The 17,234-nt window shown below is 44.1% G+C and overlaps 1 protein-coding gene across 1 annotated transcript in view; it reads right to left on the bottom strand.

Annotated features, from left to right (window-relative positions):
* Positions 1 to 2,244: 2,244 nt before the first annotated feature.
* The window catches only part of ABHD12B (abhydrolase domain containing 12B), a 52,742-nt gene continuing 37,752 nt past the window's right edge, over positions 2,245 to 17,234 (bottom strand). Inside the window, exons 2-14 of the mRNA XM_069735562.1 lie at positions 16,096 to 16,253; positions 13,013 to 13,140; positions 12,624 to 12,726; positions 12,095 to 12,214; positions 6,271 to 6,301; positions 5,868 to 5,913; positions 5,663 to 5,792; positions 5,397 to 5,434; positions 5,202 to 5,281; positions 4,915 to 4,997; positions 3,582 to 3,660; positions 2,931 to 3,052; positions 2,245 to 2,378 (exon numbers count right to left, since the gene is read on the bottom strand). Of these exons, the coding sequence (XP_069591663.1) occupies positions 2,357 to 2,378; positions 2,931 to 3,052; positions 3,582 to 3,660; positions 4,915 to 4,997; positions 5,202 to 5,281; positions 5,397 to 5,434; positions 5,663 to 5,792; positions 5,868 to 5,913; positions 6,271 to 6,301; positions 12,095 to 12,214; positions 12,624 to 12,726; positions 13,013 to 13,140; positions 16,096 to 16,196 (1,083 nt within the window). The 5' untranslated portion in view covers positions 16,197 to 16,253 and the 3' untranslated portion in view covers positions 2,245 to 2,356. The remainder of the gene's footprint in view (positions 2,379 to 2,930; positions 3,053 to 3,581; positions 3,661 to 4,914; positions 4,998 to 5,201; positions 5,282 to 5,396; positions 5,435 to 5,662; positions 5,793 to 5,867; positions 5,914 to 6,270; positions 6,302 to 12,094; positions 12,215 to 12,623; positions 12,727 to 13,012; positions 13,141 to 16,095; positions 16,254 to 17,234) is intronic.

The raw sequence follows: 17,234 nt of genomic DNA, 5'->3' as shown, positions 1-17,234 counted from the left end.
CTTGCTCTCACATCTGCTAGGAGGGTTAGTGATCTGCAGGCACTCTCCAGACATCCACCATACATGCAAGTTAGGGAGGATAGGGTCATATTAAAACCCGATCCCCTATATCTGCCTAAAGTTGCGTCTAAATTTCACAGGGTTCAGGAGGTAGTCCTTCCCTCCTTTTGCTCCAATCCTACTAACGATAAAGAACGTAAATTCCATTGCTTAGATGTGAGGAGATGCCTCCATAGATATATTACAGTTTCAGATTCCTGGAAAAAAGATAGGCTACAAATAAAGAGTTATCAAGGGGTAAGGAAAGGTCTTAGAGTATCTAAAAACACTCTAGCCAGATGGATTAGGGAGGCAATCTCTCTCGCTTATACCGCAGGTGGCAACGAAGTTCCAGATGGTATAAAGGCACACTCCACTCGAGCCATGGCATCTTCCTGGGCGGAGAGGTCAGAAGTGTCAATCGAAGACATATGTAAGGCGGCCACATGGTCTTCCCCTTCTACCTTTCTTAGACATTACAGATTAGATCTGGGTAGTTCCTCAGACCTTACGTTTGGGAGAAGAGTGCTAGAAGCTATTATCCCCCCCTAAATCTTTCGTCTCTGAAAGTCTCTCGTTGTGCTGTCATGGCGACTGAATAAATACGTACGCTACTCACCTGGTAGCAGTGTTTTTTCAGGAGCCATGACAGCACCCTTAGATTCCCTACCCTATATTTTTGGATGATGCAACACCCTGTTAATCTTGAGTTAAAGTTTATGTTCACTTGCATAATAAAAAGTATTCATGTATATACTGCATCTGTGTTATTAACCAAGGTGGTCCTCTCATGCTCTGGAAACAACTGACGTGGGAGAGAGGTGCCGCCCTTTTTATGTCTGTAGGTTTCCTGTCCCTGAAGGGCGGATCCCCTCTCGTTGTGCTGTCATGGCTCCTGAAAAAAACACTGCTACCAGGTGAGTAGCGTACGTATTTTTTTTTTCACCATCCATTGTGGCGCTGGTTTTTTTTTTTTTTTTTTTTTCTCTGAAGTCTTGGTACGTTGTCCGGGATGGGCTCCCTGGCTCTGGACGTGCACCCCTGTGTCTGCTGAGACCTTAAGGAAAAAAGGTGCGGTTTTGACTTTTTCCTATATTTGCTCAGTCTGAACTATTTCTACAACCCTTTAAATATGGGACTGATCCCCACTGATCTGGATGTCTGTATTATGGACACATGTCATGCGTACAGATAAACGCACTATTTGCTCTAATCATTGCCCGATCACTGAATAGCCTGGATAAAAAGCTTCCTAAGGGCAGTCTCACATGTCCAGATAATTCCGGTACCGGAATTGTCCGTGTGCCCGTGCGTTTCTGTGGCACACGTGTGCCCACTGGGTACCACACGCACCGTGCAGGAGACAGCGCTAAAGTTTAGCGCTGTCCCCTGCATCTGGTGCTGAAGCCCCATTCATATCTTCCGTGCAGCAGCGTTTGCTGTAGAGAAGATGTGACTTTTTTTGTTTCTCGTGTTTAAAATAAAGCTCCATACCTTCTACTGTATGAGCGGTCACATGGGGCCGCTCATTTACAGTAATATGCAGCTCCACCCCTATGGGAGGTGGAGCCGCATATTCATGACTGCAATCGGCGGCCCCACGTGACCGCTCATACAGTAGAAGGTGCGGCCAGGACAGGAACAGCGCCCGCCAGCGAGGGAGCTGGGTGAGTATTTTAAGAACAGCAGGTGGGCGCACAGGGGGTGGGGACATGGAGCTTTATTATAAACACGAGAAACAAAAAAAAAGGATTATTCATATCTTCTCTACAGCAAAGGCTGCTGCAGGGAAGATATGAATGGGGCTTCAGCACCAGTGGGGGGGGACAGCGCTTACTGTAGTGCTGTCTCCTGCACGGCACACGGACAATGTCCGTGTGCGGTACGTGTTTTACACGGACCCATTGACTTGAATGGGTCAGTGTAATCCATGCGCTCCCACGAACACTAACATGTCTCCGTGTTTGGCACACAAAGACACGGTCTGCAAAAAATCAATGACATCTGCACAGATGCATTGATTTCAATGTGTCTACGTGTGTCAGTGTCTCTGGTACGTGAGGAAACTGTCACCTCACGTACCGGAGCCACTGACATGTGAAACAGGCCTAAGAAGTCTGCCTTGATCTTTGTGCCTAACTACAACTCCCAGCATCCCGGCCGTGATTGGTGCTCAGGGTACAGTAATCATAATATGGAGAGAACTCTGGTCATGTTTCTTTATTTTCTTACTAACTTATGATACATCAAGAAACCAGGGAAGAAAGTAATACAATATTTTACAGCAGATGTTCAGTGGTGCTGGATGATGGCCGCTTCACATGGTGTTTAGGAAATCCCTGGGGAAGAAGTGACAGAATTATTCACAATGTACAAGGGACTTCAAGGATGAATTTGAGAAACTGGGCCCAATACCCAGACCCCGTAGAGCCAGAACTGGAGGGAGTGGCCAGGATCAGAAGTGACACCATCCTCTGTTCATGTCTGGTATTGCAGCTCAGATCTATAGCTGTGATTATAACCAAGCTGCAATACCACATACAGCCAGTAGCCAAAGGTGGTGCTTTTATTTTTTTTTTATAATCCTGTACAACCCCTTTTAGTGAGCTACTTACCCTCCCTTGTTTGTTTTGACCCCCCCTCCCCCTCCAAAGGTAGGTGCAGTTAGGATGGCGCATTGTTCCCCAAGTATAGGGTAACTGGCAGCAGCAGAAAGCTTGGAGTCCCTAATAATGACACCATAGCTTCCCTGGGAACAAGGCTATGCCTCAAAGTTTGAGACTTTATTTATATATATATATATATATATATATATATATATATATATATATATATATATATATATATATATATATAATCCATGAAGGGTGAGGCCCAATCTTGGCACTTACCACAGTGTCTTTCCCAGTTTGGGGTCTTTATAAATAAACTTGTGTTTGTACCCAAACTCCGGTGGGTACAAGACCAACTTCACGTGTCTGGGATGACGAGAGTTCACAGCAATTTCATGGAGCTGGAAACCAAAGAAGGAAAATCTCCATGAAGCGAGAATGTGAATTACTAATGATTGAGGGGGAAAAAAAAAAATTGCCACACACATTCAGCCGTCTGTGTGCGCTGTTACAGCTCATTCTCGTGAATAGGGCTGCACTGCAATACCAGACACAACCTGTGCTCTGATGTGGCACTGTCTTCAAGAGAAGGTGGACATTTATATCATTCTTTTACGATGCTTGGGCTCCAGGGAACTAAAGCAAAATTAGTTGAACTAAACATTAGTATGGGGGAGGCCTGTGATGGCCGAGTAGCAGACAGGACCAGTTTAGTCAATGACCCAAGAACTTAACGACCAATATAATAAAGCCGATCCTTTAGTCATTAGTGTTGGGGGGGTCACATTATTGCTTATAATGCCCAATTTCAGACAAGCCTTTTAATTAGGAGACATCTATATGGGCAAAAGGCTCCCCCCCCAATGGATAGGTTGGCATGGTGGGGCGCCCAGTAAGCTATGTTCTTCCTTCTGGCCCATCCTGACTTACCTCTTTCCCCATTGATGAGGGCACCACATGGTCATCCTCTGCGTGCAGGATCAGGATGGGGCTACTCAGCATTTTCATACTGCAGGGGAAACAGATTTTTGTGTGCAATCAGCCCAATAATTCTCTTCTGGACAAGAAACCCCAATGCTTAGTAACACAATAACTATGCTGGGATATTACTATTTCATGCACTAAAAAATAGCACCACTCTAGGCTTCAGGTTGTGCCAGGTAATGCAACATGAAGTCCATCGTGCTGAGATGCAATACCAGACATGGCCTAAAGATTAAAGTGGCACTATGGGAAGTGATCTTTTTTGCTGTCCATAGAATCTCTTTAAAGAGAACCTGTAAGGCTTCTTTCACACTTCCGTCTTTAGGCATCCGCCACAATCCGTCGTTTTGGGAAAAAAACTGATCCTGCAAATGTGCTTGCAGGATGCGTTTTTTTTTCCCATAGACTTGTATTGGCGACGGATTGCCACACGTCGCGTCCCTCGTGTGACGGATCCGTCGTGTTTTGGTGGACCGTCGGCATGAAAAAACGTGCAAGTGAACGTTTTTTGTCCATCGCGTCATTTTTGACCGCGCATGCGCGGCTGAAACTCCGCCCCCTCCTCCCCGGACTGCAGAATGGGCAGTTGATACGTCGAAAAATTGCATCTGCTGCCCACGTCGTGCAAAAAATTCACAACGTCCTTTGGTACGTTGGCCCGACGCATAGCAACGGACCCGTACCGACGCAAGTGTGAAAGAGGCCTTACTTGTCAGAAATCTGCATTTTTTTTTTTTTTTCGTCACCGGGTGTAATTGCTACTGTTTTCCTGAATCTGGAGCGGTTTTTCGGAGCACACAAGTGGGTGTCAATGATTTGTGGGTATGTTCTGGATCACCACACCCACTTGGATAATAAGTCTAGATTATATACAGTTAGAGAGGGCTGTATCTCAAGAACGGAGAGGGACAGGAACAAAAGAAACACAGCGCCAGATTCAGGAGAACAGAAAAAAAAAATGCTCAAGGCAAGCAACAGGTCCTGATTAAACGTAACCTACAGTAATTCTTACTGTACAATGAACTGCAGTATGAATGTGTGGGATCTCTCATCCCGGCACAGAACAGCTACACAAGCATCCCACTCTGGAGGTCTGCTCTCCAGTCCGTATGTTACTTAGGCAGGCTAGTCATTTGATGAGGGAAGATGTAATACATCATCTCACCTGCGGAGGCAGTGCTAAATTCTACCCAAATTATAATAAAACACTTGGAGGTCCATTTTTTGTAAATATATCATTTTATATAGGACTGTTGTAATGGATGTTGAGAGTGCTTACTTCTCATCACTCGGAAACACAATATTATCCAGCGCCATAGTGTCCAGAAAAAAATACTCAAATCCTGGGAAAATATGATAAATCTGCAAGGAGAGGATGAGAAAACCCAGTTTACATTTTTTTTTTTCATAGAAGCCTATGGAGCGCAGCAGAGAGACTGGACGATGAGGGCCTAATGGCGACTTTGGGTCCTCGTTCTGTGACTACAGTCAATTTCTTAGAATTGAGTCACCAAGAAGTCCTCGTCTCTGGGACTTCACAGCCCCCATCCATCCGACTACACTCACCTTCCCAAAGGGGTGGAAGGCACCAGCGTCTCTGATGTTGGTGTACGGGGCCTCTAGTATCACAGCGTCGGCCGGGTTACCTGCAGGAGCGGGAAAGAAGTCATGTAATCCTCAGGATAGATTTTCATCCTTTGGATGATGGGTTCTCATTCTATGACTGCAAGCAGTGATCTTGAAAAGCAAACTATAACTCACCTTTTTCTTGCAATTTTCTGGCTGCATTTGTGGCAATGCTATAATTATAGAAGACAAAAAAACAATTACTATGTGATCCTGGGAAAGCTGGGTGACCACGTGGAAGTCCACGGCACCGAAAACTACACCCACTACCATGCCCCTCCGGGAGGATTGGACACCGAGGCACAAGAAACCTAGAAGTTAGGGGCTTTTATTTGGGAACAATGGCGGTCCTCATTCTTGTGGGCAGCTAATTGTATAACGCCCCTTACTCAGTCACTTACCCAGTACCTAGTGAATGTCCCCAGAAACAGACGGGGTTTCCTCGGCTCCGAGCCTTCACCCACTCGTACAAGAAGACCGAGTCGTCGGTCACCCCCTCCTCACTGGGCTGGCCGGTGGAGTCGGCGAAGCCTGCAAAATCAGAACGTGTGATAATAAACATGCGATATGTCACAGAGGGTTAATCTCTAGTAAAATTGGACGAACCTCTGTAGTCCAGAGACAAGACGTGGAAGCCGGCTCTGCTGAGGACCTGCAAGAGATTCCACGAGTGGTCAGCAGGGGGTGTCTGCAGAGCATGGACATATTGCTGCCAACGTTATGGGCACGCTTGGGTCTAGACTCTAGAGCATGGTTATAGGTGGTCAGTGATTTAAGGGAGGATAGACCACCTATAACGGTAGCCAGAACGCCCCCATAAACAGTACTGACCGATGTCTATTAACATTGCTACTATCAGTGTCAGCGATACCATCAGCAGTACAAGCCTCTGATAATGAAGGTAGCTGTGCTGGCCCGAGATTCTGGAGGCATCAGGCTGCACATATGGGATATCCGCCCCTCTATAAGAAACTATCCGCAGGAAAATCCTCTAAGAGCGGACACTCACCTTCAGGAGCTGGACTCTGTGATCTACGGCCCTGGAGGAAGAGGAAAAAGAAAATGAGGTGATCAGTGCAATCTGCACTCGCCATGTGCAGGTAGAGAGAAACTACTATTCTCTGCTATCAGCCACTTTGGTGTGAGGAGAAGCTGAATGTAATGGGGACAGTGACAGATGGATAGAGGTGGCTCACTGATTGTAGGCAGTATGGACAACTAATCTAGAATGCTGCTATGAACAGCATCGGGCCGACGTCTAATAACATTGCAATTAACAGTGCCAGGGATACCATCAGCTGTACAAGTCAGACTTCCCCCATTATCAGTGTCAGACTATATCCCCCATAAAAAGTAATAGCCAGTTTGCCCCCATTATCAGTGTCAGGGATACAGGTGCTTCTCACAAAATTAGAATATCATCAAAAAGTTAATTTAATACAAAAATTTAAACGGATATTATATAGAGACATTACAGACAGAGTGATCTATTTCAAGTCTTTATTTCTGTTGATGATGATGGCTTACAGTCAATGAAGACCCAAAAGTAATCATCTCATAAATTAGGATAATTATCAAAACACCTGTAAAGGCTTCCTAAGTGTTTATAAAGGTCACTTAGTCTGTTTCAGTAGCTCCACAATCATGGGGAAGACTGCTGACTTGTCTGATGTCCAGAAGGCAGGGGTGTACCTAGCCTCTCTGCTGCCTGAGGCGAACTTCAGAACAAGGATCATTAAAGGGACTCTGTCACCTGAATTTGGAGGGAACAATTTTCAGCCATAGGGGCGGGGTTTCCGGGTGTTTGATTCACCCTTTCCTTACCCGCTGGCTGCAATATTGGATTGAAGTTCATTCTCTGTCCTCCGTAGTACATGCCTGCACAAGGCAATCTTGTTCGGTGATCACGCTTCGAAAGTTTGGAAATTTCAAGACTGCTGCGTCCCTCTGCAAGACATCTCACAATTTTGGACTTTTCAGAGCCCGTCAAATCTCACTTCTGACCCATTTTGCCAAAGGAAAGGAAGTTGCCTAATAATTAAGCTCACCTTATATAGGGTTTTGATGTCATTAGACAACACCCCTCCTCATTACAGAGATGCACATCACCTGATTTACTTACTGTAATTGGTAGTTGGCTCTCAAGCCTGAACAGCTTGGAGTAGGACAACATGTATAAAAAGTATCATGTGATCAAAATACAACTTGCCTAATAATTCTGCACACACTGTACAGCACCCCTCATATACAACACAGCACCCCCACATACAGCACAGCACTCCCATATACAGCACCCCCATATACAATACAGAACAGTACCCCCATATACAGCACCCACCATATACAATACAGCACCCCCATATACACAGTACAGCACCCCCATATACAGCACAGCACCCCCATATACAGCACCCTATACAATAGAGCACGTGACCCCCATATACGGCATAGGACCCCTCATATACAGCACCCACCACATACACCACAGCACCCAACCATATACACCACAGCACCCCCATATACAGCACCTGGGGTCGGATGAACACAGACACAGTCACTTGATGCAGAGACGTAGAATGACTTACAGATGGACCAATCATTCACACTCCCTAGCTGGAGGGGCGGATGCAGAGGAGGCAGAGTCAATTGCTGCTGTATTGAAAGTGAAAGTGCAACCAGGCAGCCTCCTCCCTCGCAAGTCCGGACCACAGCTTGCTCTTCTGACTCACTGACAACACCCGGACTTGCTGACGCCTGAGGCAAAGTGTTCAACTGGCCTCATTATAGGTGCGCCCCTGCCAGAAGGCAGTCATTGACACCCTCCACAAGGAGAGTAAGCCATGAAAGGTCATTGCTAAAGAAGCTGGCTGTTCACAGAGTGCTGTATCCAAGCATATAACCCCTTAAAGGGAATCGGTCACGCCAAAAATCGTATATGAGCTAAGTCCGCCGGCACTAGGGGCTTAACTACATACAGCATTCTGTAATGCTGTAGATAAGCCCCCGATGTAACCTAAAAGGTAAGAAAACGGGTTATATTATACTCACCCAGGGGCGGTCCCGCTGCGGTCCGATCCGATGGGCGTCGTGGTCTGGGTCCGGCGCCTCCCATCTTCTTACGATGACGTCCTAGTCTTGTCTTCCTGCCGCTGCTCCGATGCAGGCGTACTTCGTCTGCCCTGTTGAGGGCAGAGCAAAGTACTGCAGTGCGCAGGCGCTGGGCCTCTCTGACCTTTCCCGGCGCCTGCACACTGCAGTACTTTGCTCTGCCCTCAACAGGGCAAACAAAGTACGCCTGCCGGAACAGCGGCAGGAAGACAAGAAGAGGACGTGATCACATGAAGATGGGAGGCGCCGGACCCGGACTGCCCCTGGTTGAGTATAATATAACCTGTTTTTCTTACCTTTCAGGTTACATCGGGGGCTTATCTACAGCATTACAGAATGCTGTAGATAAGCCCCTGATGCTGGTGACCGTAGCTCATATACGATTTTTGGGGTGACAGATTCCCTTTAAAGGGACTCTGTCACCTGAATTTGGAGTGAACAATCTTCAGCCATAGGGGCGGGGTTATCGGGTGTTTGATTCACCCTTTCCTTACCCGCTGGCTGCATGCTGGCTGCAATATTGGATTGAAGTTTATTCTCTGTCCTCCATAGTACATGCCTGCACAAGGAGGACTATGGAGGACAGAGAATGAACTTCAATCCAATATTGCAGCCAGCATGCAGCCAGCGGGTAAGGAAAGGGTGAATCAAACACCCGAAAACCCCACCCCTATGGCTGAAGATTGTTCCCTCCAAATTCAGGTGACAGAGTCCCTTTAATGACCAGGGGTATTTTCGTTTTGCTTTTTTGCTCCCTTTCTTCCCAGAGCCATAACTTCTTTATTTTTTGGTCAAAATGGCCATGTGAGGGCTTGTTTTTTGTGGGACGAGTTGCACTTTTCAACAACATGACTGGTTTTAACATATTGTGTACTGGGAAATGGGGAAACAATTCCAAGTGCAGTGAAATTGCAAAAAAAGTGCAATTCCACACTTTTTTTTTACCATGTTCACTAAATGCTAAAACTGACCTGCCATTGTGATTCTCCAGGTCATTATGAGTTCACAGACACCAAACATGTATAGGTTCTTTTTTAAAGTGGTGCAAAAAAATCCAAACTTTTGGTTAAAGAAGAAAAACAAAGTCGCCATTTTCCAAGACCTGTAGCGTCTGAATTTTTCATGACTTGGGGCTGGGTGAGGTCTTATTTTTTGCTCACCGAACTGCCATTTTTATTGATACAATTTTCGTGTAGATACGATCTTTTGATCGCCCGTTATTGTATTTTATTGCAATGTACTGGGGACCAAAAAAAGTAATTCTGGTGTTTTGAATTTTTTTTTCCCCATTACATTGTTTAGAGATCAGGTTAATTCTTTTCTTATGTTGATAGATCGGGCAGTTCTGAACACAGCAATACAAAATGTGTATTTTTTATTATTCTTTTACTTTGAATGTGGTGAATTGGGGGTGATTTGAACTTTTATAATCTTTTTTATTTTAATATTTGTAAAAACTTTTTTTTTGACTTATTGCATGCTTCAATAGTTTCCATGAGAGACTAGAAGCTGCAGTTGTCTGATCGGCTCTTCTACATACAGGTGATGATCAGATCGGGCGGCGCTCATAGCAATCTGGTTACGACAACCATAGAGGTCTGCTGAAGACCTCTGGTTGTCATGCCAACCCATCGGTGACCCATGATCATGTGACAGGGTCACTGATGGGCTGGAGTTCCAGCATGCTTACCAGAAGCACCAGTTAAATGCCGCTGTCAGAGATTGACAGCAGCATTTAACAGGTTAACAGCTGCGGGTGGATCACGATTCCACCCGCGGCTATTAGAGGTACATGTAAGCTGTTCAAAACAGCTAACATGTGCCAGGGAAGATGTGGGCTCAGCGCCAGAGCCTACATCAAAGGGAGAGATTTCAACTTGGGTATACTATTACGCCCAACAATGGAAAGGGGTTAAAGGAAAGTTGAGTGGAAGGAAAAAGGTGCACAAGCAACCGGGATAACTGCAGCCTTGAAAGGATCGCTAAGAAAAGGCCATTCAAAAATTTGTGGGATATTCACAAGGAGTGGACTGCTGCTGGAGTCATTTCCTCAAGAGCCACCACACACAGACGTATCCAGGACATGGGCTACAAGTGTTGCATTCCTTGTGTCAAGCCACTCATGACCAATAGACAACGACAGAAGCGTCTTACCTGGGCCAAGGAGAAAAAGAACTGGACTGTTGCTCAGTGGTCCAAGGTGTTTTCAGATTAAAGTAAATTTTGCATTTCATTTGGAAATCAAGGTCCCTGAGTCTGGAGGAAGAGTGGAGAGGCCACAATCCAAGCTGCTTGAGGTCTAGTGTGAAGTTTCCACAGTCAGTGATGGTTTGGGGAGCCATGTCATCTGCTGGTGTAGATCCACTGTGTTTTATCAAGACCAAAGTCAGCGCAGCCGTCTACCAGGAAATTTTAGAGCACTTCATGCTTCCCTCTGCTGACAAGCTTTTTGGAGATGGAAATGTCATTCTCCAGCAAGACTTGGCACCTGTCCACACTGCTAAAAGTACCAATATCTGGTTTACAAACAACAGTATCACTGTGCTTGATTGGCTTGCAAACTCGCCTGACCTTAACCCCATAGAGAATCTATGGAGTATTGTCAGGAGGAAGATGAGAGACACCAGACCCAACACTGCAGACGAGCTGAAGGCTACTATCAAAGCAACCTGGGCTTCCATAACACCTCAGCAGTGCCACAGGCTGATCTCCTCCATGCCACGCCGTTTTGATGCAGTAATTGATGCAAAAGGAGCCCTGACCAAGTATTGAGTGCATTTACTGGACATACATTTCAGTAGGCCAATATTTCGGATTTTAAAATCATTTTTTCAAGCTGGTGCTATAAAGTATTTTAATTTACTTAGGTAGTGACTTTTGGGTTTTCATTGACTGTAAGCCATAATCATCAACATTAACAGAAATAAACACTTGAAATAGATCACTCTGTTTGTCATGACTCTATATAAGGCTAGGTTCCCATTGCGTTATTGGGACCGCGCTAACAGACAGCGTTGCACGGCGAAATTAACGCCGTGCAACGCGTCCGTTAGTGCGCCCATTAACAGCAATGGGGACGCGCATCACTAGTGTGTGCCATTTTCGGCACGCGCTAGCGATGTGCCGGTGTTTTGTGGCGCGCCGCGGATGCTGCTTGCAGCGTCCGAGGTGCGCCCGCGGTCCGTTCCCCGCTCTCGCAGATCGGAGATCTGCGAGAGCGGGGACGTTTAACGTGACCCCTTTACAACACATTGCGTTAGTGCAATCCGCTAGCGCTAGGCGCTAAACGGATTGCACTAACGCAATCTGAACCTAGCCTAATAGGAGTTTCACTTTTTGTATTGAAATACATTAACTTTTTGAAGATATTCTAATTTTGTGAGAATTACCAGTATATACCGTAATTATTATCAGTGTCAGACTATATCCCCATTAATAGTAATAGCCAGGTTGCCCCCATTATTAGTGTCTAGCTATATATCACCATAAATAGTGCCAGCCTGTATATCCCAAACCTGATTACATTCATAATCATCAGCACACAATAACAGTCTAATAGATAATTAGAGTCACTTAGCACCAATATAAGGAGTGAGACGCCTCGGGCCTCGATCATCACTTTTTTAACAGACTAGATGGAGTCAGCGCTTCCTTGATGGGACATGATATAATTTTTCGGAGGACTGTAATCAAGTTCCCCTTATTATAGACAAGTCTGTAATCACCTGGTTCCTCCATTACCATGGAGATAAATGATGACCGGATTGTCATCGGCGAGCGATCTTTCGTACCAGCGCTGGTCCTTGTCTTTGGCCTCCTCTCCCCTGCTGGCGGGCAGCGTGTGCCTACAAGACGTGATGGCAATGATTAATGGGGAGGCTCCGTGCACAGAGCAGACGTTGGCCCCCCCGCTCGTCGCATTATTGAATTGTAACCGTCTGATAAATTTTTATTTCATAGGCAACTTTGTAATATATCTGAGCGCTGCAGATAAATAATGGATAGATAGATAGGTAATAGATAGATAATAGATAGATAATAGACAGTAGATAGATGATAGATAGATAGATAGAAGATAGATAGATAATAGATAGATAATAGATATAGATGGTAGATAGATAATAGATAATACACAGTAGATAGATAGATGATAGATAGATAGAAGATAGATAGATAATAGATATAGATGGTAGATAGATAGATAGATAGATAGAGGGATAGATAGAGTCCGATCATCGAGTTGTGGTTACTCACCAGATTCCCAGGGTGACTCCTTCCTCTGATGTCAGATAGAAGTTTACCGTGTGATTCACGACTTCTCCCGGGTTCTTCAAGTCAACAAATAGCGGAATTTTTACTATGGAGACAATATTGGTAAAATGAGACACAAGGTGCAGGTGTGAACAGGGCCGTACCTCTGTCCCTGCGGCTGCCCTGCCCCATGCTGTGTGCAGACTACAGACAGCAAGGATCCAGCTCCACAGACATAAAATTATTCCTTATTGATACAGATCATAAATTCTAAATAAATCCATATCAGCTTAGAAAAAAAAACAAACCCAACGCGGCGTTTCTGTACCCCATCACTGCAGAGGAGCTGAAGGCTCCATCACCAAACTACAGGTACAGATCTGGGTACTTACCCATGTTTAAGTAAACCACCTTGCCCAAAAGTGCGGGGAAGAGTCTAATGATAAACGGGACACATATATAAATGGCGACGAGCGTTATCGCACACAACTTCATGAAGGACAACACACGGGAAGACCGCCTGGAAAATAAGTGCATGCATTACAATAATATCACATCATGTCTGCCGCCAGAAATGCACAGAAGTCAGCACCCGGGCTAGGTGCTATGCTGCCTCCATGCCCGCTTTGGTCGTTGTATGCTAGCACAGGCTCAGCAGGAAGGACGTACATGGACTACTCATGTATTAGGTGATTCGAGCGACTTATTTGGAAAGACATTATGCCACGATAGAAGAATAAAATGACCAGGCTGAAGTTGGTTTCCTATTGGTCAGTTTCATATTCAGCAATTTTTTTCTTTTCTGTTTTTTATAGGTTTAACAACAAATAATAAGCATCACAATAATAACACACAATGCAGCGAGGTGCCCTGATGCGAATACACTTAACAGCTACAAAAATTATAAAACTGGCACAAAATTGGGCATCAAAGTGGGCACCGAAGGGCGTTAATCCAAGGGTTAAATAAATGACATTGGGCCACTGATACCACAGTGCAGACATATAGAACAGTGAGCCTCACATCAAAACCAGGTATCTCCAGCCTGGCCCAAATGGCCCTTAAAAACATCAGCTACTTATTCAAATGGCTTTTGATGCAGGCCGTCACTAAGTAACTGATGTTTTTAAGGGGTTAAATGACGTCTGTGTATTCTTAGTGTGAGATCAGTGGCCCAAAGTCATTTAACCCCTTAAAAACATCAGTTACTTATTAAAATCTGTGAAATTGGGCTGTCTGCCCACTTTGATGCCAATTCTGATGCCCAGAACCCATTTGGGCCAGGTTAGAGGGACCTGGGTTTGATGCAGGGCATCACTGTCTGTGTATTCTAAGTGTGAGATCAGTGGCCCAAAGGCATTTAACCCTTTCATTAATGCCCTTCGGTGCCCACTTATTGCCGAATAAGAAACCAACTTCAGCCTCGTAATAAAATGTGACCTTAAAAGCGGGAGGAACTGAAATAGAACATGTGACAGTCCTGTGACATCAGGGCCCCGTGTCGCAATATAGCTCGTGCAGGTTAGCCATTTTTTATACATCTGACCTCATCCCATCACTATTTGGTTTGGCACCAACCTTAGATAATTCCTTCAGGAATTGTAATACTAGCAATTGCCCTATATAACATTTTGGGCAATCCCATTCCTCCTCCTGGCTGAGAACAGGTTGGGTGTAGGGAACAGAGAGGGCACTTATTACACTAGGGGTCTACTTATACAATTACCTGGATCTAGAGGGGACGGCTGGGGAGAGGGTTTCACTGATAATCGCCCTGAATCTTTCCATATAGTAGCGGAGCCTCCATTTAACCACATGCTGTTAGTGGTGGCTGTGAGCAGCCAGAATGTTTATATCATTTGACAGTAATTGTTCGCAGGGAATCATTTATGGGAAAAAAAAGTAACACTAATCACATTACCATAGACCACATGTACCCATATAGCAGTGTTATTTATAAGTACTATATAGCGGCATTAGTTATGGGTACTGTATGGTAACAACATTTATAAGCACTATATGAAAACATAACGTACGTGTAATAATGGCAGTATGATCTATGTACATACTGGCAGTGTCATATATGAGTACTGTATGGTGGCATTAGTTATTTGTACAGTAGAGTAGCATTTTTATGAGTGGTTTGTGTGGCATTAGTTAAGAGTACTGTATGGCGGCATAAGGTATGTGTACATTATGGCAGTGAAATCTATGCACATCCTATGGTGACATTATTTGTACATTATGGCAGCATAATCTATGTACACCGTTTGGTCACACTATTTGTACATTATGCCAATATCATATATGAGCACTGTATAGTGGCATTAGTAATGCATACTGTATGGAAAGGTTATCTATATACACTGTATGGTGGCATTACTGATATGTAGAGTATGGCAGTTAAATCTATAGTATGTGCACTGTATAGTGACATTTTACAGTATATTAAGGTAATTAGTACTGTTTGGCATTAGTACTGTATGGCAGAGTTATTTATAAGTACTATATGATGGCATTAGTTTAGAGTACTGTATGGCAGTAATATTTGCATGGAGGCATAAGTTGTGTACATAATGGTAGTATAATCTACACACCATGGTGATATTATGACCGTGTCATTTATGAGCACTGTATATGGTGGTATTAATTAGGTATGCTGTATAGCACTGTTATTTATTAGCACTGTATGGTGACATTATTTAGGTATACTGTATAGCACTGGTATTAGCACTGCATGGTGACATTAATTAGGTATACTGTATAGCACTGTATGGTGACATTAATTAGCTATACTGTATAGCACTGTATGGTAATATTAATTAGCTATACTGTATAGCACTGCATGGTGACATTAGCTATACTGTATAGCACTGTATGGTGACATTAATTAGGTATACTGTATAGCACTGTTATTAGCACTGTATGGTAGCATTAATTAGCTATACTGTATAGCACTGTATGGTGACATTAATTAGGTATACTGTATAGCACTGTATGGTGACATTAATTAGGTATACTGTATAGCACTGTATGGTGACATTAATTAGGTATACTGTATAGCACTGTATGGTGACATTAATTAGGTATACTGTATAGCACTGTATGGTGACATTAATTAGGTATACTGTATAGCACTGTATGGTGACATTAATTAGGTATACTGTATAGCAATGCTATTTGTGAGCACTGCATGGTGACATTATTGATGTGTGCAGTATGGCAGTTTATTCTACATACATGGTGACGTTATCCATGCATTATATAATACACCAAGGGCACTGACTGTATATTATACACGCATTCTTCTATGTGTAAGTGTCGTCTCATTAGTCCCCTAATTTGACAATATCCTGCGTCCCCACCGCTGATTTTTGCTTTTTCTGTCTCTCATGCAGACAGCACAGATCATTGCCCAGAACAAAGTACAAGGCTGATAATGATTACATGAATAAGGATAGGAAAACTCACTCACCGGGCCTTAGGAGTTCTGCTGTGAGGCTTAGACATTTTGGGGCTTTCAGCCTTCACTTGGGGTCCGGAGCCCCCTTTTTGGGCCGCGTCTCTTCTTTTCATTCTTCTTTGGTCAGTCTGGGATTTCTTTGTGTCAGGGGTCCGATGAGCAAATAGTCACTAGGTCAAAGGAGAACAGAACACTTCACTTCCTCTGCATTTATGGCTTTCAGAATTAGACCTTACAAGGACCAAACAGCCGGGATATTCTGCTGAGCTCACGCTTCTCTATGAGGAAGTCGCCTGGAAAGCAATTGCATAATTTAAGGTCTTCCTTCTCCAGTGTTAAAAATTCTGGATTATCAAATAATCCGGATTATAAGATAGCAATAGAAAAACATGTACGGTTTAACCTGGCAGGGTGGAGAAACTTTAAGGAGACATAAAATATTGATTGTAGCAAATTTAATTTGTTCAACATTTTCAAAATCTCTGCTTACTGTCAGTGAATGGAAACATACTACAGCTCGTTTCCTACTTCTGGCAATGCTGAAATTCATTACAGAGCATCAGTCAAGGCAATGACATCCACAGCACAAGTCCTTCTCCTACCCAGGACTCCAGCCTTTTGCCTGCACTGATACACTGTAACAAACGGCACAGGTAAGGTCAGGTTTTCAGCCTTGGGATGCAATCTGTTCACTAACAGCGAGCAGAAATCTTATGGTGTAACAAGATGATTAATAATGTTACAAGAAATAACAAGAGATTCCTTCTTTATTTATTTTTTTTTAAATTATGACCCCCAGCAGCCTAACAATTATCGCCTATGTGGTGGTGGGTGATCATTTTTGTAGACCGGAGACCCCTTTTAATAACTGTATGTTGTTTTTTTGCCATTCCTGTCAGACTCCCCTCTTCCTGGCCTGATATGGCTGACAACAGAGAACAAAATATTGCATTCACCTGCACTGCAAATGGAGAGAAAAACAGATATAATACATGGACAAGGTTGTGTAAATGTTTCAGCACTCAGAATCCCCAGTACACCGTTACTATAGAAACCGAATACTGGCATTTCTTTGATTAAATCTGATGTCCGCCGGAGGATGAGAGGAGTAGTTGTGAGCGGAATGTAAAACATTCTTAAAATTCCCCTTT

Source organism: Ranitomeya imitator, chromosome 1 (assembly GCF_032444005.1).
Source record: "Ranitomeya imitator isolate aRanImi1 chromosome 1, aRanImi1.pri, whole genome shotgun sequence".
Lineage (NCBI taxonomy): Eukaryota > Metazoa > Chordata > Amphibia > Anura > Dendrobatidae > Ranitomeya > Ranitomeya imitator.
The sequence above is the reverse complement of the archived record's forward strand: the minus strand, read 5'-3'. Positions and strand labels throughout refer to the sequence as shown.